This window comes from Sceloporus occidentalis, unplaced genomic scaffold, assembly GCF_023333645.1.
Source record: "Sceloporus occidentalis isolate IW3139 unplaced genomic scaffold, rSceOcc1.0.p SCAF_2, whole genome shotgun sequence".
NCBI classification, from domain to species: domain Eukaryota; kingdom Metazoa; phylum Chordata; class Lepidosauria; order Squamata; family Phrynosomatidae; genus Sceloporus; species Sceloporus occidentalis.
This window is the reverse complement of record NW_028316982.1, coordinates 248677917-248701312: the sequence shown is the minus strand read 5'-3', so window position 1 is coordinate 248701312 and position 23396 is coordinate 248677917. Positions and strand designations below refer to the sequence as shown.

The window sequence follows — 23396 nt, the reverse complement described above, 5'->3', positions numbered from 1 at the left end:
TGACCACTAGCGCCTCCCTGTCAGATATTTGCAGGGTGGCCACAGGGAAGTCGCCTTCGACCTTCATAAGACATTACAAACTGGACGTGTCTCAGTCCGCAGAGGCGTCATTTGAAAGGAGGTTCCTCCAACAGATTGTGTCGGGGGCCACAGTCTCCTAGCAGCACCTCCCTCCCATTTCGAGAGGGCTTTTGTAAATCCCAGATTACAGGAGGACAGGACCCTCTCTGCTGGGAAAAGGAACGTTGGGTACTTACCATGACACGTTCATTTCCTGCAGAGAAGGGTCCTGGCATCCTGCCCACCCGGGTGCTGCCTGCAGCCTCCGACCCTACCTGCCTGTTGGTGGACCTGCCTTGTTCTTCTTCTTGTTGCTGGATTGGTTTTTCTGAGTTCTTGTTTGTTCTTGGACTAGTTTTTTTCTAAGGTGTTCTAGTTAACCCTTAGCTGATGTTACTAAAGTTCAGTTCCTTGACTACCTTACTAGTCGCTTGGCTTGTTATTGACTGAGGCTCAGGGGGGCTAGCTCCTCCCTATATAGGGGCCGGTCTTTTGTTTATTGTCCCTGCCTACAGGAGCAAATAGGAGGAGCTAAACCCAGATTACAGGATGCCGGGACCCTTCTCTGCAGGAAATGAACATGTCACGGTAAGTACCCAACGTTCCTATTTCACCCAGAAACCTAGGGGATGGTATGACGTTCCTTTTGTCAGTGCTTGTTTCAGCTCTTCATGGGGGTGCTAGTTCTGAAGGAGCAAGTGTGGTGTTTGATTTCAAGTCATTTTCAGCTTATAGCAACTGTAAGGCAATACCTTACATCAGGGGTAGGCAACCTGCGGCCCACGGGCTGGATGTGGCCCGGCGAGGCCTTGGGACCGACCCCCGCCTGGTCCTGCCGCCGATTGCCGCCGGGGCCTTTGGGGGGTAATTGTCTATAGAAGCCTCAGAAACATGCATTTATATTAACATTTTTTTAAAAATCTGCAAATTTTTTCACGTGTCCTCCATTTTTTAAAAAAAGTGTCTTCCATTTGAAAATTTTGTCCTACATTTGTCCTGGTTTACTTATATATTTATTTCTTTTTAAAAATATTTAATTATTTATTTTTTGGCTTCGCCCCCCCCCCCCCCAAGTTGTCTGAGGGACAGCAACCTGGCCCCCGGCTCAAAAAGGTTGCCTACCCCTGCCTTACATGGTTCTCTTGGCAAGTTTCTTCAAAAGGGGGGGGGGGGGTGCCATTGCGATCCTGTGAGGCTGAGAGACTGTGTCTTGGCCAAGGTCATCCAGTGAGTTTTCATGGCCAAGCAGGGATTTGAACCCTGCTCTCAAGAGTCATAGTCCCAGTGCTCAAACCACTGTGCCACACAGGCTAGTCGTGCTCTGGAGAAGGAATTGCACATGCTGATTGTCCTGAGAGCCTTAATTTTATATCGGGGCAGTGCTTCCCAAAGTGGCTGGTATCTCTCCCCTGGGGGTGGTGGAAAGATCTGGGGGGGGGGGGCAGTGATGAAAAATAAGGTGGCAGAGGCCTTCAGTGAAAGTATTGACACATAAGACAAGGTGAACCAGTGGCTTTTAGGACCATGGTGGAGATGAGGTGTTAAATCATGTGGCAGCAGGGGAGAAGCAGTGGCAAAAAACAGCTTTCACATTTAGAGCCCTGCTTAAGCTTTGTGATCTTTGCCAGTATATGGCTGGCAGGCTGTGGGGAAAGGCTGAGAGAAAAGGTAGCAGAAGAAGGACAAGTTGCTTACCTGTAATGTTATTTCTTTGAGTGGTCATCTGCGCAGTTCAGCTCGGAACCTTCTGGAATCACTGAGTAAAGTTTACTTTGCAACTTTTTGGCAGTAGCTCCGCCCATCCTATATAAGTTCCACACCTTCCCGCTCTTTCCCCAGTTCCGAATCTATGCCGCGTAAAGTGACAGAGGAGCAACACAATAATGAGCAGGACACAGAAGGGAGGATGGGCGGGATTTGTATGTGCAGATGACCACTCAAAGAAATACCGTTACAGGTAAGCAACCTGTCCTCCTTCGTCCTTCTCTGTGAATCATACAAATGGGTTAGACTGACAAGCTCAGGTCAGTGGCGGAGGGAGTGTCATGACATCAATGAGATTCAAATAAAATTGTGTTTATTGAGATCAACATAATAAAAACCTTTTGAACCAAAACTGTGTTTGAAGCATTCAGTAGCTCCATAATCAAGTACTTTCAATCAACCATCAACAACTGCAATGCATTTTCAGTAAAGGTATTCAAGTCAAAAGGCACATGTGTCAACCATGACAACTTTGGCAATTGAAAAAAATGAACATTGTCAACAGTTTGTAAATGGAGCATAAAGGCATTGGTCAAGATGTCATTGTCAATGCATGCAAATTCAAGTTTCAAGGCATAAATAACTTGGAACACAATGAAGTTAACAATCAGAGAATCAGAACCGGTAGGGGATGCCCGGGAGTTGTCACAATGGGAGTCGTCATGGTCCAAATTCAACGATTCATCATGGGTGAGGACAACTTGAGATGGAGAAGTAGCCCTGGGCAATCGAATTTGGGTAGAGGCCACTTCCATTGGGAGTGAGGTTGGTACTGAGGATGCAATGGCTGCAGCAGCTGAAGTCACAGTGGAAGATTTGTGGGGACCAAAATGACAACAGGTAGTCTCATGATCAACGGACATGGGTACCGGAGCCTGGTCATCTTCCGATGACTTGGTAAGAGGCTTCTTAGCCTGAGAAGAGCTGTGAGGCTTCTTTTCCACCCGCATGCCTCTTTTTAGATGAGGATTTAGAGCTCAATTCCTTTTGGGAACTCGAATCCTTGTCTTGGGCTGAATCCTTTTTGGCGGCCCGAGTCCTGAGACTTCTGTTTAGTCTTGTCCTTTTCGGAGGGCTTAGACTTGGCCTTCGGGCGAGCTCCCTCGGCTCCAAAATCCCACTTAGGGATCGGGTCTGATGCAGTTTTTGCCTTGGTGGACAAACCATGGGTCACAGATGTGGAAGCACCCTGTGCGGACTCCAGTGTGGATTTTGAAGCCGCCGTTGAGGAAGCAGAGTGCAAGGTCTCAGAGGGAAACAGAGCCTGCTGGTAAAGGGCCGCCTTGAGCTGGGAATCACGGTTCTTTCTGGTCTGGGGGGGGTCAGAGACTTACAGAGGGCACAGGTCTTCGTATCATGCCCCTGTCCCAGGCAAAGCAAACATGTAGAGTGGGGATCCTGTCCGGGGATCTTACCACCACATATGTTGCAGCTCTTAAATGGAGCCGGAGACATCTTAAACCAAATCAAAAGTCAAAAACTAAGTCAGGAAAGAAGCCAAATGGTCAACTATAACACTGGGGAGTCAGAATTTCAAAATGGTTAAACAAGCAGAAGGTCAGAATTTTCCAAAGAACAAGTGATTCCAAAGCAAAGTTCCTCAAGCAGCCAACGCGGCGGAAAGAAGGAACAGTGGAAAGAGCGGGAAGTCAGGGAACTTATATAAGATGGGCGGAGCTACCACTAAAAAGATGCAAAGTAAACTTTGCCCAGTGATTCCAGAAGGTTCCGATCTGAACTGTGCAGGCGCAGTACAACCCATTTGTATGATTTGCAGAGACCATGAAGAAGAAACAATTTTTGTGTGTAAGCTGTGTGAGTAAGGCAAGGAAGTTGTGTGAGTAGGTCTGTGTGTAAGGAGGATGACAAAACTATGCAGAAGGAACGGGAGGGGTATTGGTGGTTGATTCTTCACATAGTCCTGTGCCCTTCTTGGATTGAGAGTCCTTCCTCACCAGGAAGAAAAGTGGAAAGCCAGCTGTGCCCCTTTCTGCCCCAGCAAAGAATGGGAATCCTTCCTCTCCAGGGAGCTTCTCCTTTTGCAACTAAAATCATAGAATCATCGAGTTGGAAGAAACCCCAAGGGCCATCCAGTCCAACCCCCTGCCATGCAGGAAATGACAATCAAAGCATCACCTCTTAACCTTCTCTTCTCCAGGTTAAACATCCCCAGCTCCCTGAATCTTTCCTCATAGGACATGGTTTCCAGACCCTTCACCATTGGACACGCTCTAGTTTTTCAATGTCCTTTTTGAATTGTGATGCCCAGAACCGGACACAGTATTCCAGGTGGGGTCTGACCCAAGCAGAATAGAATGGCACTATTACTTCTCTTGATCTAGTCACTATACTTTTATTGATGCAGAATAAAATAAAACCTGATCAACTTGGGAGCAGCAACCAAGAAGCCTCTTACCGGTACTGCCCTACAACTTGGTTGCTGCTCCCAAGTTGATCAGGATAACCAGGTGCAAAGGGAGTAGTGACCGAGCAGCAGTCGAGAAGCCTCCTGCGCATGCTGGCCTTTCTCACAAAGCTGACATGGGCAAGAGGCTTCTTAGTTGCTGCTCAACTTGCTGCTCGGTGGCAGCTGCCAATGTGACCAATTACAAAGGCGCAATGGCTAAGATTGTTGTTTTGAATTTCCTGTAGAGCAGTAGACTTAATACCAAGAAGTAAGTGTGGGAGACTATAGAGTTTTTGCCCAAGAAGAAAGAGGGCGGTAGCCCAAAAATGTTTGGGAGTCGCTAGAGCTTCCTACCAGTGTTACAGATTATCTTTTGCCAAACAGTGTATCAAAAATTCACTATGAATAAACTTATTTCCAAATAGTCATGGCATTTGCAGCCATGTACCTGCTGAATAACAGACCAGTGAGAGTGACTAACCAATTTAAGTTTACTTTGTGCATAAAATGTAAATCTAAATTGAGCAATTAGCTTCTTATTCATGAAAAAATGAATAATGACTTGTGACCCATCACTCAAGGACACAAGCTACTCTTTGTTGCACCCTTGAAATTACATCTCGCGTCCCCTGGGAGTATGGGCACTCCAGGTTGGGACATCTTGCTGTTGCTATTAACATCACTGTAAAGTGATTGAAGGATGTCAAAATTTTAACAGTGCAGAAATGTACTTCTGCATCTTTCAACGTCTGTCCCTTGAAGTTAACTGATGGATACATTCACAATCCAGGTGTGTGCAGTGATTTATGTAAAATCCCATTCATTAGAGTAAGACATCTCAATTCTTTAAAAATTTATTGACAAAACAATTTTACTGCCTATATACAAATAGTTTTTACAAGCGAGATTAGGGTAGTGTTTAGAAAAAGCTAAAAAGAAAACATAAATAAGATGAAGCACACATTTATGGTACAGTGTCCATAATAACATGGCCATCCTTATCTTTAACTCTTACTCGACCAGACGCATATTGAGTCTCTTGGCGTCCATCTGCATACACTGTCTTGATGGTGCCATCAGGATACTCACGCCTCTTGAAGTGGGCTGTATGTATTTCTTGCTGCCCATTACTGAACTCTATAATCCTACTTCCATCCCTTAAAAGACACAAGCAACTTATAACTATAAATTCCAGTGTGGTTTTTCATTTATAATTAAATTATTCAGCAATTTTTCATTTACAGTTAAATTATTCAGCAACGTTAAGAAAAGGGAAGGAAAACATTCGGCAATTATCATGCAGGGGGTAGCTGTGTTGGCCATTTAACAAATCCAAACAAAAATCCATCAGTGATACCTTTATTGGCCAACTGAAATGCACAATATATTTGTTGCAAAAGTGGCCAATGTTGCAACTAGTTAAGCTTTTTGTCCCAACTGCTATTCATATTCATTTTCCAGTCTGTACACCTTATGAGTTATTTTATGAAACCGTCGAGTTTTGCAAATAGTCATTCTGCTACAAAATATTAGAGTTGTGTTCTTTAATTTTTACATGGCAATCTCAAGAAATGCTGGGAGTGTTCTTCTGTTACAGGGATACAAATCTAATGACAGAAGCCACTCTGCCCAACAGACTCCATGATCCCTGTCATTCACTTAGGGGTGGAGGCAATTGGAAGGGTAGGAAAGAAACTAGTAGATCAGTAAAACCTGGCACTGAGGACTACATACATACCTTCATAATCAACACAATCCCCTTTCTCAAAGACATTTTAAATGAGATCTACACATTTTCCCACATAACCAATTGTTTTATCAAAATAAAGCCTTACTGCTGTATGCGGACAGTAGTGCCATCAGGAAAAATGTTTACTTCTCGTCCGTCCGTCAACACATTCTTAATGGTTTGATCAGGGAATACAATCTCTTTCCTTCCGTCTGGAAAATGCTTTTCTGCAATCATGACCATATTGCATGTCAGAATGTTCATATGTTTTGTTTTGTCTATATGGTTCTTAAAATTCAATGTAGTGTCATCAATGTACACTTTGCAGAAGAGGCAAAAAACGGGACTCAGTTTACCTATTTGTCCATTGGAGAAGTGGAGAACCTCCAAACCTGTGGGATATGTGGTGTGGGTTGTTTTGGCATCTGCGTAATAGTATACCTGTTGAGAATAGTTAATAAAATTGACATTAGTAGAAGCATCTGATAATCTATGATGACACACACAGATTTTTAGATACATACCACTCTCTGATCTTCCAGAATTTGTTTTATGTCCCCGTTAAAAAAGCTTACAGTTGTAATCTTTCCATCACAGCTTACTTCTTTCCGTGTGCCATTAGGGAAGATAATAAGGTGGCAACCGTTTTTAAAAACCTTTTCAACCTAAAAAAATAAATACAATGAAGGTATGTTTCATGATAATTATACTGAGATTGGAGACTCTGATAGTCTGACATTGGAAAATATGAATGGAAAGACAAGTACCTCCACTCTACTACGTTGTTCCCAAGTACTGTGTTCTGAAACCTTTAGAGGAAACTTTCTCTTACCTTTCCATCAGGGTGAGTTGCTTCTCTCTCTACCATTCCATCTTCACTATCTGAAGAATCAGAAGTGATTCCTGGTGCTGAGTCAACCATACCAGTGGCAGGTAAATTCTGAAATAGGAAGGAAGTCCCTAATAATGTCTTTTAAAAGGCATGAAGTATTCCTATAGGCACTAAATGATATTCATGTCAATGGAAATTTTCAAAAAAATATATACAATACTGCAGTAGTCCTCAAACCCACAGCATCTGTGAAGGACTGTGATGTGAACTGTTAAGATGTGCCACATGGAGGCAATGGGTTGAATCCAGACTTAGCCATGGCTAGAAAAGATGCAATGAATTCATAATTACTGGCCTGTCTCATTGCTTTCAGTGGGTCTGCAAAACTAAGCCTGGGTCCAACCCAGTGTGTTGCAGAACATGTTGGGACAAATTTAGCATGCATAAATAGTGTGTGAGGCGGTGTGGGCCCCTTTAGTAGCCCACATAAACAACACTCTGGACTCCCAAGACTCACAAGCAGCTGTGCATAGCAAGCAAAGCTAAATATTAGTGGGTAGGTTGTCTCTTATGGATGCTTGCATATAGTTCCTGTTCTTTTACTCAGTAACCCTGATAAGAACTTTTTTCTTTAAGATGGCCACCCCCCCACATGCTGACTTTCAAATGTTTTGGAATGCAAGTTACATCAGGCCAAGCTAATATGGCTGCTAATGAGAGATCACTGGAGCCAGTCCAAAATGTCTCAAGGATGTACCAGGTTGGGGAAGGTGGCTCTCTCTACATAACACTAGTACTTCAGATGGTGGTTATATTTGCCTTCCCTCTCCCAAACTACAGTATGAAAAAGACAAAATTCTCTTACTTTACTTATTACCATAAAGGTCTTGGAGGAATCTTCGGAAGGCTTTGTTGTATTGTCTAAAGAACTCTCATTATGTGCTGCTGCTGGTTTAGGTTTTGCAAGTGGTCTTCCTATTTTAGTGTAAGAGTTAAAACATAAGTGAATTAAAATATTTCCTCAGACATAGGCTCCAAGTAGGTTACCATACACCCCCCTTTATTTTCCAGCCCAAGTAACCCAAGCCCCACAACAGCTAATCATTAGTGACATTAGCAGTAACTTACATAATTTAATAACAATCTATTGGTAATAGAAAAGGTGGACCAATATGGTGTTTATAGTGAGCTGAATATTTTTTAAAAATAAATTATACCATTTTAGGTCAAGAAGATCTTAACTTCAGGAAAGACTCTTTCATTGTAAATAAAACAACTTGGGGGAGAATATATACAATGTATATATGAATTCCAGACTAAAATCTCCAGCAAGCCAAGTAATAAAAATGGAAATAAAGTGAAAGGTCCATACAATTTAAATAGCGCAAACCTGCCCCATACAGTAAAGGAATCAAGAGTTTTTCTTTTGCTAGTGTAAATATAGTATGAGTAAAATCATTGAGACAAAAGTAACATATGGACACATGCAAGCGAAAGCAGATGCAACAAAATGCCACCTGATTATTAAAAGCATACTGTTTATCTCTTTAAGTATTTTTACCTTCTGTTGAGGAATCACTTTTGCCATTTGTCTTGCTATTCTTTTCTGTTTGATGAACTGATGAAAATGTCTGACTTTTTTGCAATATGGCTGAGGGGTGCTTAAAAGAAAATCAAAGCAGCAGTCTAATAAGAATGTAAAAATGCTAAAACAATATCCAATACCACAGATCATTTGTCCTACAAGTAAATATTGCTTGACTACACTATTTGCCACTTTTCAAAACTAATTCATGAAACTATTTGAATTCTAAAGCACAGCTATAATCATAGAATCATAGAGTTGGAAGAGACCACAAGGGCCATCCAGTACAACCCCCTGCCATGCAAGAACTCCCAATCAAGGCATCCCCATCAGATGGCCATCCAGCCTCTGTTTAAAGAACTCTAAGGAAGGAGACTCCACCACACTTCGAGGGAGTGTGTTCCACTGTCGAACAGCCCTTACTGTCAGGAAGTTCCTCCTAATGTTGATGTAGAATCTCTTTTCCTGCTGTGTGCATCCATTTTTCCGCATTCTAATCTCTGGAGCATGCACCCTCCTCAATATGACATCCCTTCAAATATTTAAACAGGGCTATCATATCACCTCTTAACCTTCTCTTCTCCAGCTAAACATCCCCAGCTCCCTAAGGCGTTCCTCATAGGGCACGGTTTCCAGACCTTTCACCTTAAAAAACTTGATATTAAAAAGTTATTTTGGAATAACATGTTTGCCTGTTTTTATTTGCTGTACTGTACATCACCTTGGGAGTCCTGCTAAACAAATGCTTAAACATTCCAACTGCAATGCAGATGAGAGAGCCCAACTATTCAAATCTTGTTCATTTACCAAGCAAGATTCATTGTCATCTATAAAGTGGATGGTTATTAAACGTAGGTGGATTAGGCTCCTTTTGGTTTGACTGACTTTGACTCACTGGCACAGTGAACCGTGCCTTGATCATTCCTAAATTAAATGGAAGTGCTAGTTTATCTCAAGATGGAAGGATCAAGCCACGATTCTTGTGTTTTACGAAGGCAATAAAAGTGGGCCAAAAGAATGGAATCAATGAGCATGGTAAATCATTCATATTTAGCTTACAAGATTTATATATTCTTACATACATAATCACATGTGATTACAGTATTCCAAAGAAGTTACACTAATATACACTGGGGCAGCTTATCAGTCAAGATTTTACACTTCCAAATTGCACCTTTCCAGTTTTGTTCTCTATCGTATATTCATTCTTATATTCATTCAGTCTTATATTCATTCATCTGCCTAAACACAAAATTAGCCTACTGAAAGAAGCAGGAGGTAATTCAAAAGCATCTGTCAGACATACACCTCAAGTACTCAGTAGTATTCAAATGCTAATGAATTTTGACCACAACAGAATTAGGATGCTTTAGATGGCTGTTTCGTTAGATTCCTGACTAGAGCAAGCTTCAATTTTTCAATAAGCTGGAGTATAGCATATTTGTTATATAAACAAGATACAAAAAAGTAATATTTATATCTCACTTTTTGCCAAAGAGCACAGTGAGCAAACATGGTTCACAGCAGCCTGAATGTGCAGTCTAGAATGAGCAAGGATCTCAAGACCTCTCTGGTCTTACTGTTACCCTAGCTACTATACTTTATGTTGACACCCAATATAAACTGCACTGATGCACCAAAACCAACTACTTACAATAGATTCTGTTCTCTTTGTATAACTACAACCATCTGCTTTCTTCTTGTTTGCAGATGCTTCTTTTCTCTTCCAGGCCTCCAAACGGCATCTTTCCATGATTTTGATTTCTTCCCGTAGTTGCATATTCTCTTTGGTTAAGGCCTCTATCTGGTCTCTGAGGCGCATGTGGGTTGTTGACCATTTTGCTTCTCTTCTTTTTAGATCTCCCTGCAGGGCTGTCATTTGCTGTTTCAAAGCCTTAATGAATTAATGTACAATCACATTCTGCTACATTTCATGAAATGTAGGAAATACAAAGTTCCTTCCAGAGCAGATGTCAGGATTAAAACTCTATTCTCTGTCAAGATGTGCACAATGCACTCCCACACACCCCTTCTCAACAAGTATCAGTATACTCACTTTACAATACTTTGTACTCCTTGCCTTATAACTGGGAAATAATGGATTCCAGATTGTAGAAAACATGAATAAAAGCTAAGCAGGTTATTAAAGCTGCTAATCAAGTACCTGCTAAGTACTTCAAAGGTACAGAAGTCTCTTTTTGGATAGGGCACAGAGGCATTGCCTTTGTACTCTGTTCAAAAACCTCCCACTGTTTGGCATATATCAAGGTCTCTAGGAAGCTCTCTTACTAGTAGGGAGGGGAAGTTGATTCGTGCTATGAAGAGCTAGGTGTTCTGGGTTCTCAAGGGAAAGAAACGGTGCACCCTCATTTCTTTCCCCATCTAAGACCAACTGCTTCTCCATGGTCTGAATTGCCTCCCCACTCCTCACCAGTTAGTTGCAGCAGCAGGAACTCCAACCGCCAGATGGTGGGAGGATGTGGAACTGAGTGTACAGTGCTATAAATAGATGTAGGATCTCAGCTTGTTTCTTGAATAATTCATATATTCAAGAGGATGAAGAATATATTCAGAAATCCATTCACTGTACAACTCTTTAAAAAACCTCCACGGCCCAACTGTAGCACAAACGTATGGAGAAGAAGGTGAATCCCTGATGCTTCCCAGTCATTTCATTATGTATCTTGTACTGGTACTTAGGTAACTGAAAAATATTTACAGTCCACTTTGAGACAATCAATCTAGACCACAGACAAAACGGTACAGCAGCTGCCCAGAAGATCTGAGTACCATGAATCACAGGAAACAAATAGCTTCAAATTTGAATTTGACAGCATAATTCCATATAGAAGGGAGGGGTACGTTCATTTTACTAGCATGGGTTAGCTATGACAGATGTACTATCTACCATGGCTTCATTAATTCATTGTTTTGTTTTGTTTTTATGAAGATGTTTTCCCAATGAAGAAAGCCAAATAGGCTCTTCTTTTCTTTCATACCTGAATTTCATCACGTTCTTTTTTATCTGGGATGGCTCTAGCTGCCTGTGCATATTTCTCAAAAACTTTACGTTCTTTTTGTAGTTTTCGAGTTTCTTCTTTTTTAAATTCTTCTATTTGAGCTAGTTCTTTTATTTTCTGTTGTTCAAAGTCTTCAATTTGTTTCCTGAAACAGTACAGTGCAGCAAGTTAACACATAAAGGCAACCTATAGGTACAGTATTGAGGAGGGGGAGAAACTACCTTCCCCTGCATTCTGTTCTTCTGCTTTTATTAAGTCAGGTTTAATTTGGTTTTTAACATTTTGGGGCCAGCCACCTTACTTTGGATGTTTTAGAGTACAGCCAGAATACAAGAATTTTAAGTAAAAAGAGAGAATTTTTAAACCACAAAACAGTCGTTCCTTGCAACAAACTTATTATCACCTAGCAATACAAATGTGTTAATGTCACTTTGTCCTTCCTACCTCATATTCAATGCTTTATATGCAAATATCTCTAGATCCAATTTGTATAAATGAATGTAGCTAACATGATATCCTTATTAGATACTTGCCAATTACACAGGTTTTTGCATAAACAGGATGTTTAACCTGTTCTTGTTTAACCTGTAGCTGGACTACCATAGGTGGCAAGTGTAAGGTGTGTAGGTCTACTCTAGGTACATTCAACTCTCTAATAAGGGGACATGTCAGACATAATATTCTGAACAAAGTTACCTGAGATTTTCCATAGCATTTTCACGCTCTTCTCGAAGCTTTGTAAGTGAAGCATTTTCTACCCTAAATTTTTCAATTTCCATTTCCAATTCACTAAGTTTCTCTTTCAAGAGCTGGGAACGAGCAGAATCTCCTAATGGGAAAAAAACACTGTATTTTGATGCTCAGACATATTATAGATTGATATACATAACATGCTGTCATCTAGTTCATTCTTTCAACGTCCCATCTAGTTTGTAAGTTTTGAAATCAGTTATATAACCAAAGGGGTGGGGGAGAAATTGATGAATCGGAGCAGAACTAGACTAAATATATTGGGTTTAGGCACATAGAAATTTAATGTGTAAAATGTATGGACAGAAATCATAACAGTAATTTTAATCTGTGGTATTTTTAAACATCCAAAACCTTTATTCTAAAGCAATATGGGAAATAAAGCTTTTTTTTTTAAAAAAAAACTGCTTTTAAAAGTTTGCACAAGATTACCCTAGAGAGCCTCACATGCCTATAAACTCTATTGCTTATATTGATGAAGGATTATCTCTTCCCATATGAACCAGCCTATGCTTTGAGATCTTGGGGGAAGGCCCTTCTCTCAATCCCGTATAGTCAGTTCCCCAAAGCATCCAGTGGTGGAAAGACAAAGAAAGCAGTATAACCACCCTCAGAAGCCTGAGAGAAAGCACCAAGATGTCCCTCTCCATTTTTGTCTTTTTTCCCCCATTAATCTTTTTCATATTGTCTCAGACAATTAAAACACAAGATATCCATCCCACAAAACTTGATAGAAAAGCGAAACCATATAAAAAAGAGCAGGGTAATATCAATTTGAGAATTGTTTTAAAAATTTTAGCATCATTTAGTACATTTGGTATCATTTAGTACAATTTTAAAAAGAGACTCATATTACATATCCATTTCAGTCATAATTTTACAAATCTTAGCATCAGAGAAAAGGGAATTTGCAATAATTTTGTTACTCATTTTTCAGTATCTCCTAACAAATAAACCAAGTCTCATTCAGAGAGTCTTCCAGGGAATGTATTTATGAGGGGTGTAATTAGTCTTAATCTCTCCTGAAGATTATTTTATGGGACACAAACTCTACTAATTCATCTCCAAAGGGGTATGTATGGGTTTTGTAAGAAATTCCCTGGAAATTATGCCGGCCTGGACACATAGTAGGGTTGCCCGGGAGTTAAGCATCTGCACACCCCGCAACCCTACTACGTGGTGGCGGCATCATGTCAGCCTCCCATCTACATGGGGGCTGCCATGATGCCAGCGCCGCCGCTGAGTGCCCAAACATGGCGCACAGAAAGTGGCATCATGACGGCACCACTTCCTGGTTTTCTTTCCTCCTTTTCATTGCGGTGCCTCAAGCTTTGTTCCCGCAGCAACCAGACGGCCACAGGAACGAAGCCATGGGAGAAAGGGGCCAGGTGGCGCTTTTCAGGACCACAGAGAAGGACATTTTGCCACTTCTCTGTGGTCCTGAAAAGCACCAAATTGGGGCCTCTGGGGTGCCAGTGAGGCTGCCCTGCCCCCAACCCAGCAAGAAAAGGGGTGGGTGCAGGCCGCTCCTAAAGGGGCAGTCTGTATCACGCCTATATTAAATAAAGCTTTATTTTAAAAAATGGTGTCTAGTAATGGTCAAATTTTCAAGATAGTTTGCACCCCTTTCAATATTAAATGATAGTCCTAGATTAACTATGGAACAGGAATTACGAGGAGCAGTTAGAGAGATGCATATCTATGTCTTTAATACAGCAAGCAAGAATAAATCTTGTCTTAGAAAAGTTTTGGGTAGAAAGGAAGTTATCAGAGAAATCTATTTCCCATCATTTATCTCTGACAGCTTTAGAGTAGACAAATGGCTGATGTAGTTGTCTTTTTGAAGAAAATCCATGTAGCCTGATTAAGGTTTCACATAAAAATGTTTTACCTTGTATCTTAGTACCCAACACCAAGCAGTACATTCCCAGCCATAAAACTACTGATGGCACACAGTATGGAACACAGAACAATTAATGCAGAAATGCTGAAAGTGCTTCAAGGCTGGAGAAAAGCCCAGAATACAGACTGGAATGCAAAACAGCAGTTATGGCAACACCTTGTTTTGGAATATCTTGAATGCAGCAGGAATGAACTGTCTTCCTTTAGTATAAAAAAAATCTCAGACTATAGCTTTAGCACTATTAGATGCTGATTGAACAAGCAAAAGTCTGACAAAGATACCCAAGTGCCAGAAGATTGTAAAACAGCACCTAAATATTTAAACCATTTACTTTGCTCTATGTTTTGTCCCAGCTATAACCCATTCAGTCTGGGCAGAGCTCTTGGTAAAAAACTTAATTTTGGTTTTACTGATTTGGTTAGGTGGTTTTCTTTACAGTTAACACTCCCAACAGTTCCTTTATGCCAACCATAATAAAAGAAAAAAGGGCAGCATTGTCTGCATACAGGAGAAACGGGATACTAACTGTGGCCAATTTTGCAGCATGAAAAACCTCTGAGAAGAAAAAAGTGTAGAAAGGTCATTAAGGTGTCTTGAAGCCACCTTGCTCATCTCCTAGAATATTTTCCTCCTCTATCCAACTTTCAAGTTAGGGTATTGGTCATAGAGTTTACCCACTACTAAAAGTAGACTGATGACCCTGTAATTAGAGGGACTGTTCCTATCCTCTTTTTATCGGTAGGGATAGCCTGGGACATGCTGTAAGGTAATAGAGCAGTCTTGTTAATTTGGGAGAACAGGGCTGCTAATAGAAGCACACATCATGCTTTCAAGAGCTCAGGTGTAATTGAAACTGGCCCTGGAAACTTTCAGGGTTTAATTTGAAAAATTAATGTTTCTATTTCAGCTTCAGTCAAAGGAGTCCAATGAGGAGAATCTGAGAGATCCAAGGAGAGAAAGTAGGCCTTTGTAGAGGCCTACTTTCTACAGCCCCTAAACAGAGTGGCAAAGTAAGATTCTTAAACATGGACAGGTATATTACATTGAATTAAACACACAAGGTTGCTTAACATACATGTAACTACTGACCAAAACTCTTTAGTATTTTTTGCAAAGAGGAGTTTATCAAAATATACCATTGCCTATGCATGGCTTTTTATGTTTTGTCGGGCAATGAGGGCTTTCTAGTGTCTTTTAGTAAGATAGTACAATTGAGGCCAAGTTTTACAGTTTTCTCTTCTATATTGACAATACATTGTTCTTAGGCATTTTTTAGCCTCAAGGCATTCCATATCAAACCAAGCCACCACAGCGCTCTTCAATGACACAGTCAAAGGAGAAAGCAGTTGAGTATAGTATTCCAGTGCAACCTGTGCATTATGAACTTCAATAATAGCATTTTTAAACTTCATGCCCACTGATGAATTTAATCTTAGCGTCAATGTTTTCTGAAGATAAACACTTCTTTTGCTGAATCAACAAATTGTTGGTGGGCCAATAAACGAGTATTGATAGGAACACCAAGAGTGAAAGAGAGAGGAAAATGATCACTTTCAATTCTATCAGCCACAACAAAGTTACCAATAAAATTGAAAAGAATTTGGACCTCCTACTCATCAAGCCAGTCTTTGGAAAGATACTTTGATCCCAGCTTCATCAACTAGCGCATCTGTGTGATGTCTTTAGGACTTTGTTACTGCTATTAGCCCACAAAAGATAGCTGTTATGCAAGTTTACATATAGCCCTCCAAGGCTATTTGTTATTTATATATTAATTGTTTGTTTTGTATTGTTGCTATAAAACAAATAAAAACATTTAATTATTTTTAAAAATGAAAAGAATATCATCAGGGATCAAGGCATAATCAACGGTACTGCTTCCTTTTCTTGAGATATATGTATATTCTCCACATTGTTCAAAATGAGAATTTCCACTGAGAATTCTTAAGCAATCCAACCAACCATCTGTACAAGACATACATCAGCAAAATTAGAATACCTGTTGATGTTAAATATGTAATTCTCAATTTCAGATAAACACCAAGATCAGGAGGGGGAAAGGGGTCATCTTATTAGGCCCAATTCTGGCATTAAAATCTCCCAGCACAACTAAGTAAGCTGAAGTGAATTGTGACTCTAGATTTCCTATATAGTTCTCTAGATTTTCCCATTCTTTTTAAATTGGGGGGGGGGGGGGATATAAACATTAACCATTAAGAAACACTGTGATCAACTGCCATCTGCCGGCCTGAGAGGGAGTTCGCCAGGCAAGTCCAGTTCTATCAGAACTAGCCTGGAAGAAGGAAGAGCCCTCCCTCCAATTCATCTGCCTTGGTCCAGGCCTCAGAGGGAGAGAAGAACCACTGGACCTCATCCCCTTTCCCTCCACCATTCCCTTCTCCTTTTGTTTCGTGTCTTTTAGATTGTAAGCCTGAGGGCAGGGAACTGTCTGATTAAAAATAATATTGTAAGCCGCCCTGAGAGCCATTAGGGCTGAAGGGTGGGATATAAATACATAAATAAATAAATAAATAAATAAATAAATAAATAAATGTCAATTGATTATACTTAACATTTTTTTAAAAATGTAATCAACTCTAAAATTGGTATTACCCTGCCGTTTTATATTGTTTAGCTTTTCAATCATGTTTTGTCACCTTGTGGTTTAATGGTGTGTAACTGTATAATAAAGACTGATTGATTGATCCAACTTTCCAAGTCATTATGACACCAGAAGCAGCATTCATGAGTTGGAAAGAACTCCACACTTCAGATGTTATTTCTCCAATCTGTAGATGACAATAAGAAGAGGCTGTGAATGTAGCCTTCTAACAGCAGTCTACATGAGACATAGCAACATGGCTTGTATCAAATCAGCCTGTGCGTGTGCATCTAGTTCAGTGTACTCTGAAAGGTCTCATCTGATAAGGATCTGAGGAGTTTTGTTTCATCACCTACTACTTGATCCTTCTTAGCTGTTGATGCTGGGGGCAGGGGGATGAAACTGGGACTGAATATAAAACATGTGCCCTACCACTGAACTAGATAACGTGTGATATAATGCAAACAGGACTGACCATCCAAGGGCAAATCTACACGATTCTTCATATCATTCTGATATTCTCTTTCAAGAATACAACAAAGAGAAGTTTTTAGGACTTTTCAACTGAGGGTTATGGGGCAGATAGTTGAGCACCATGCTTATTTTTTGCTTACCGCCTGATTCTTCTGGAGCTATTCTGGGTTTGGCATCATGTTTTGGTTCTGCATCCACTTTCTGTCTGGGTTTCAGAGAGGGAAAGAGTTTCAGCATCAGGTCTGTTGTGGGAGGTGCCATTACCTCACTATCAGTTACACTTTGCTTAGTTACCACATCCCCTTTCTTCACCATGGCAATCTTCCTCTTTATCACTTTATCTGGGAAAACTGACTCATTCTTGGCAGAGCCATCAGAGGACAGAGGCACTTGGATAACCAGGTCACTGTTTTCAACTTCATTACACCGATTCCCATTCTCTTCAAAGTCTGACCATGATGTTTCATCATCAAATTCAATTATACTATTTGCACAGTAAATATCTTCAGACATAGGAGCTCTGTTTGTCTCATTAGCTTTGTCACTACACAAACCTTTTTCCTGTAAAGCAGGACTAGCTTCTTTGTTTATGTCTTCAGCTTTATCTTCACACTCAGAAAATTCAGGAACATTGCCTCTGTTATTGAAATCAAGCTTTTTAACTCTCTCGCTCACAGGCTTTATGGTAGTCTCAAATTCCTCCTCAGATTCAGAGGTCGTATCACTGTTTCTGTCAGACGTATCTTCATCATTCCAGCTTGAAAAACCTTGAAATTCCTCAGTGGGAAAAGTCTGAAGTATTTTACTGTCAGCTTTAGTCTGATGATTCCTGAATGTTTCACGGGCCTGGCAGCCTCTGGTTTTTTCACTATTATCTTGTTCACAGTGTTCTCCATTTCTGCTATTCACAGCTGTAATATCCAGCACATGCATTTGCTCATGCCTAGATTTGACTGGAGTGGAAGATAGTCTGTGCCCTGTGGAAATTTGTTGGCCTTGATCCAAAATCCGTACTATAAGTGAGGAATTGCTAGCAAAAGAGATTTCATCAGCAGCCTGCTCTAGAAACAAAAATTCATCCAATTCATTATTTTCTCTTTCCTTTTCAGTTTCCCAGTTTTCCAGCTTCCTTTGGAAAGAAAGTTCAAAAGAGAAATCAGGATCTTTTTCAAAGGAATTTGTAAGGCATCTAGTCGGTTCCAGTGGCTGTTCAGGTTTTTCACCTGGTAGCAAGTCCATTTCATTAAATACTGCAAGTGCCATTATGTTTTCTTTATTATTTTCTTTTTCATCATTTATTTGTGATCTGACAGACTTCCTCTGTTCACCAGGTTTCCTTTCATTCGAGTTTTCTCTTGTAGATAAAGGGATACCTTTTGCAGTACAATTTCTGAGCAATGTTGTTTTTCGAGCAGTAAAACCCTTTTTTGTTTTAGCATTCAGATTAGCATTTTTAGACACAAAGTTGTCAGAAACTTGGTCTTTATTTGAAGGTGCAGTTTTCCGATGAAGCTGTGGCTTTTTCACTTTAACTAAACTGTTGCCTTCTGAAATGTCTGGATTAAAAGTTACCTTCCTGTCCTTTGCTTTAGCTATTTTGGACTTGGAATTAGTAAACCTAATTAAACCTTCACCTCGCTTTAGAAAGGGTCGTTTTGCAACTGGTTTATGGAAAGTTGATATTCCAGCATCCTAAAAACAAACAAACCTATATTAGACTTCTTATATTTATATATATGCTTTGTTTTCTTTATATGTAGTACCATATTCCATCAAAATACTCTTTTAAGAATTCTGTATTTGCCAATATAGGCCCCATACAGACCGCCAAAATAAAGGTGCTTCGGGACACTTTGAAGGTAGGCTGTTTAAATGTTGCATGCGTCCTAAGAGTCTGGAAGCTGCACCAAAGCTGTGCTCCAGTCCTTAGGACTAGATCGTGGCTTTGGTGTGGCTTCTGGATTCTTAGGACGCATGCAACATTAAACAGCATACCTCCAAAGTGTCCCAAAGCAGCTTTATGCCTGTCTGTATGGGGCCATAGGTTACATTTTGACTTTACTAGGTCCTCTTAGTATTCATACTAAGAGGAAAAGCAGGCAGGGATATGTCCTCACATTATGAATTTGGCCCACAATGAATAGTTAGGCAACTAGTAACTCTAATTATTAACCTTTAGATTTCCCTTTTGGCTTAGCCTCTGCTCTTCCAGTCGTATCTGTTCTTCCAGAAATTCTTCAAATGTCTGTTTTCTCTCTGGAATAGTGGCAAGAATAGGCCTGTTTCAAGAGATACAGATTTAATTGTCAAATGCTGCCTATCATAATAAAACTAATGGCTTCATATCCTTAGCACTGATTCGTTTGTTTTATCTAAATAATATTTTACGTCTGCAACTTATATGTCCACATACATTCTTATTTTTATTTTATTTTATTTTAATGTTATCTTTCTCCCAACATGGACCCAAGGCAGGTCATAAAAGTATATTTGTAAATCTACTTTGTACATAAGAAGATTCCTGCTAGTTTTGTCAGAGATCTATTTAGTCCACTATCCTGTTTTCCACAGGAGCCAATCAGATATCAATGGGAAGCATGTAACAAGGTATAACAGCAATAGGCTTCTCCTGATGCCATTTCCCAGCAACTCTTGTTCAGGGTCATGCTTTCCCCTGAACTAGTAGGCACTGCTAATATTATCTTACATTAATTGATCTAATCCGTGGCCATTACCCATATACCACGCTAGCAAATTCACTAGTTCAGCTACATACTGTTAAGTATATCTTTATGAATCCCCCACCATTCAATTTTCTTTGATTACCCTAGGGTTGCAGCATTATTTTATTTATTAATTTATTAAAACATGTGTTTCTGATCCTTTATCATGAGATTTGAAAATGGTACACAGATACAACAAGCAATTTGAAACACAGATTAAAACAAGATTAAAACAAGAAAACAGGTTAAAACAAGAAAACAGATTAAACATGATAAAAGCATATTTAATATGATATCAAGTTAAAACAGCTTAAAAGGCTACAATAACAACCAGGTACATGTACATTTAAAGTAAATTAAGCCCCAAAGATTTTGTATAATGCCAAATCTTCATTCAATGCAAGATACAATCAATGTTGGAGCCAATCAGACCTTCAAAGGGAAGGCATTCCACAATGGGCTGCAACAGCTGAGAAGGTCCTCTCCCATGTCTTAGTACTATGCGAGAGAAAGAAAATTTCTTGCTAGCACTACTGAGTATTCTCAGCTCCTCAACATCAGGAACTACATACACATACAAGAGGAACACAAACACAGACTCTTCAGACTAGACCTAAATTCCATTCCCAGCTAAAATCAATTGCTGGATGGTAAATCAACATTTATGTATTATTATTATTATTATTATTATTATTATTATTATTATTATTCTTTATTTATACAGTGCTGTAGATTTACAAAGCGCTGTACATACAATCAATAAAACAGACAAAAAGAAACTTGCCTATGGCATATATTCTACATGTAAATGGTATCAGTTCAGTGGGCTTACTTTAGCTGGGATCAGCAATTGGATTTAGGCCAAAAAGTGCTACAGCAAGAATTGAGGAACCCAAATTTGGGAAAGAGCCACAGATTATTTATTAAAGTATTTCTATTCCACTCACTCCCAGGGTGGTATATGTGTAAAATCAATACTATCAGGTTAAAACAATTTCAAACAAAAATAATTCAAATAGACTAAAACACATTAAATGAGGTTTAAAAGATTAAAACCCCTGTGCATAGCATTTGAAGTAAATCAATGAGGCCTGCAGACTTTAATGAATCGATTCCCCCCCACACACACACACACCTAGTGCCTAAATGAAACTAGCATTAGGGCTAATCAGGGCTCCAAGGGGATGGCATTCTATAATTGTGGTGCCACAACTGAGAAGTCCCTCCTTGTATTCAATGCCCATGTTCTGTTCTTGTTTCTGCTGTTGAATATATTCAATAAATCTATAGAATAATATATATTAAATTCTTCTTACACAGATGTCTTAGGCTATAATTCTATACCCAGGGGAATAGTCCTATTCATCCTACCAGTCAGGTCATTGACCATTTAGCCCAGTTTTGTCAACTCTTAACTGGCATTGGCTCTCCAAGGCTTCAGGCATGATCCTTTCTTAGCCCTACCTGGAGACTGCTGGCGGTTTCCCATTCAAAATACTAACCAAGCCTGAAGTGTGTTCAGAGTCATATGATGGTCTGCCTGGGAAATAAATCCTTACCTTTCCTCTGCATGAAGACTGTCCAGACACTTCCCTTCAGTAAGACTTTTGGAAGATTCTACATATACTTTGCCTTTACAACTATCATCATCATTTTCACATCCCAAAAGACTTTGCTCTGGGGACAGATTACTTCGTCCTGCACAGTAAATAGAAATGTTCGGTTTACCAATTCACACAATTACTGAAGGTTAACACCACTCTTCATCCAAAAAGGTTTTCAGGGCAGATCAATAAGAAACAAAACTGTCCCTTCCCACAGTCTTACCATCTAAGAAACAGCGCAGAAGGAAAAAGGGAGAGTAAATGAAACAGGTGTGATTCCCCATCACTTTCATTGCCTTTTGTCAGTTAACCCATATCAAGCTGGAGTTCCTTTCTGTAAACAACAGGGTTGCTCAGTAGTCAGGTTCATTACAACATTCCCTCCTCTGTTAAAACTTGGAATTTCAATGTATTTATAATGGAATAATAAGTATACAGTTTTAATGACATGACATGACATTATTTATGTAAGAAACACATTCTATATAGTCTAATAAGCCACCCAGGAAGGAGAAGTTGTTTTTCTGTTACTAGTGACATGCATTGCGCATCATAGGTACAGTATAGCAAAAACTACATGAAACTGTTGTTGGAAGCAATCATAAGACTACTGGATTTCTATCTGCTTATGGTGGCTTTTAATTTGTGTCTGAGGTCCTCTTCACTTTTGCTGTTGTTGTGTGCCTTTAAGTCATCTCTGACTTAAGGTGAACCTATAATGGGGTTTTCTTGCTAGAATTTGTTGGGGGGGGGGTGCCATTGCCTTCCTCTTAGGCTAAGAGAGTGTGTCTTGCCAAGGTCACCCAGTGGTTTCCATGGCCAAGCAGGGATCGAATCCTGTTCTCCAGAGTCATAGCCCAACACTCAAACCACTACACCACACTACTCTTGTCAAATAGTTTACTAGACTTTTATTTATCTTATCTATCCAGTTAAATTTGTTGGCTCAACAAAGGGGCCAAGAATAAGCGACTTTTCATTTGTCTTTCTGCCAGACTTTCCTTATTTGTCTTTGTTGTTATTCTGTACCTAATTATCTTTCACGAAGCAAAAATGAGTTTAACTGAGCTATCAAAACCAGGCACCATCATATGACTTTAGTAATTATGATGTTGATTGTAGCTGGCTAGCTTCTCGACTTTTTGCATACACATTGCAGCTTTATTGTTCCCAGAGGGGCGGGATACAAATAAATTTTATTATTATTATTATTATTATTAGAAGGAAGATACAATAATATCCCCTATGATTAGGGTTGCCATAACCCGGCTAGAACCAGGATTATCCCGGTTTTGGCGGCCCCAGGCCCCTCCCGTCCCGGGTGCCACCAAAAACCGGGACAACCCCGGTTGCAGTGCTTGACCGCGCTGCCCTCCTCCTCCTCCACCGCACGGAGGAGGAAGAGGAGAGCTGCACGGCCTGTGGCGGAGGAGGCGATGGGGGAAGCCCCACGCCGCCCTCCCCGCCTGGCCCTGCGCGGCCCTCCCTGCCTCCTCGCGCGGCTCTGCACCACCCGCCTCCTCTGCCCCACCCCAGGCCGCGCAGCACATGGAGGAGGGGGGGGAGGAGGAGGAGGAAGAGGAGGAGGGGGAGCAGAAGGAGGAGGAAGAGGGGGAGCAGAAGGAGGAGGAGGAGGAAGAGGGGGGAGCAGAAGGAGGAGGAGGAGGAAGAGGAGGAGGAAGAGGAGGAGGGGGGAGCAGAAGGAGGAGGAGGAAGAGGAGGAGGGGGAGCAGGAGGAGGAGGAGGAAGAGGAGGAGGGGGGAGCAGAAGGAGGAGGTGGTGAGTGGCCAGAGGCCTCAAGGTGGGGGTTTTTTTGGGGGGTGCTTTTAATGCTAACAAGTCTCCCTTGTTTTGACAGTGATAGTGTGATGATGATGATATGAGTCAGCTTGAGAGGCATGCAGGCACTGTTTCAGAAGCCGAGAGTGTCACCTTCCAAAGTG

The 23396-nt window shown here is 40.5% G+C and overlaps 1 protein-coding gene across 6 annotated transcripts in view; it reads right to left on the bottom strand.

The window, feature by feature from the left end:
• Window positions 1-5111: 5111 nt before the first annotated feature.
• LOC149319960 (centrosomal P4.1-associated protein-like) overlaps window positions 5112-23396 on the bottom strand; it is a 34822-nt gene continuing 16537 nt past the window's right edge. For 5 of the 6 annotated variants that reach the window (XM_089512665.1, XM_089512664.1, XM_089512667.1 and 2 more), the window contains 13 exons: window positions 21409-21547; window positions 19300-19405; window positions 17267-18818; window positions 12094-12226; window positions 11377-11542; window positions 10032-10271; window positions 8354-8453; window positions 7658-7767; window positions 6793-6900; window positions 6485-6625; window positions 6317-6401; window positions 6067-6187; window positions 5112-5388 (listed from right to left, as the gene is read on the bottom strand). In XM_089512665.1, the coding sequence (XP_089368791.1) occupies window positions 5196-5388; window positions 6067-6187; window positions 6317-6401; window positions 6485-6625; window positions 6793-6900; window positions 7658-7767; window positions 8354-8453; window positions 10032-10271; window positions 11377-11542; window positions 12094-12226; window positions 17267-18818; window positions 19300-19405; window positions 21409-21547 (3194 nt within the window). In that variant the 3' untranslated portion in view covers window positions 5112-5195. The remainder of the gene's footprint in view (window positions 5389-6066; window positions 6188-6316; window positions 6402-6484; window positions 6626-6792; window positions 6901-7657; window positions 7768-8353; window positions 8454-10031; window positions 10272-11376; window positions 11543-12093; window positions 12227-17266; window positions 18819-19299; window positions 19406-21408; window positions 21548-23396) is intronic. The other variant, XM_089512668.1, reaches the window with a different exon arrangement.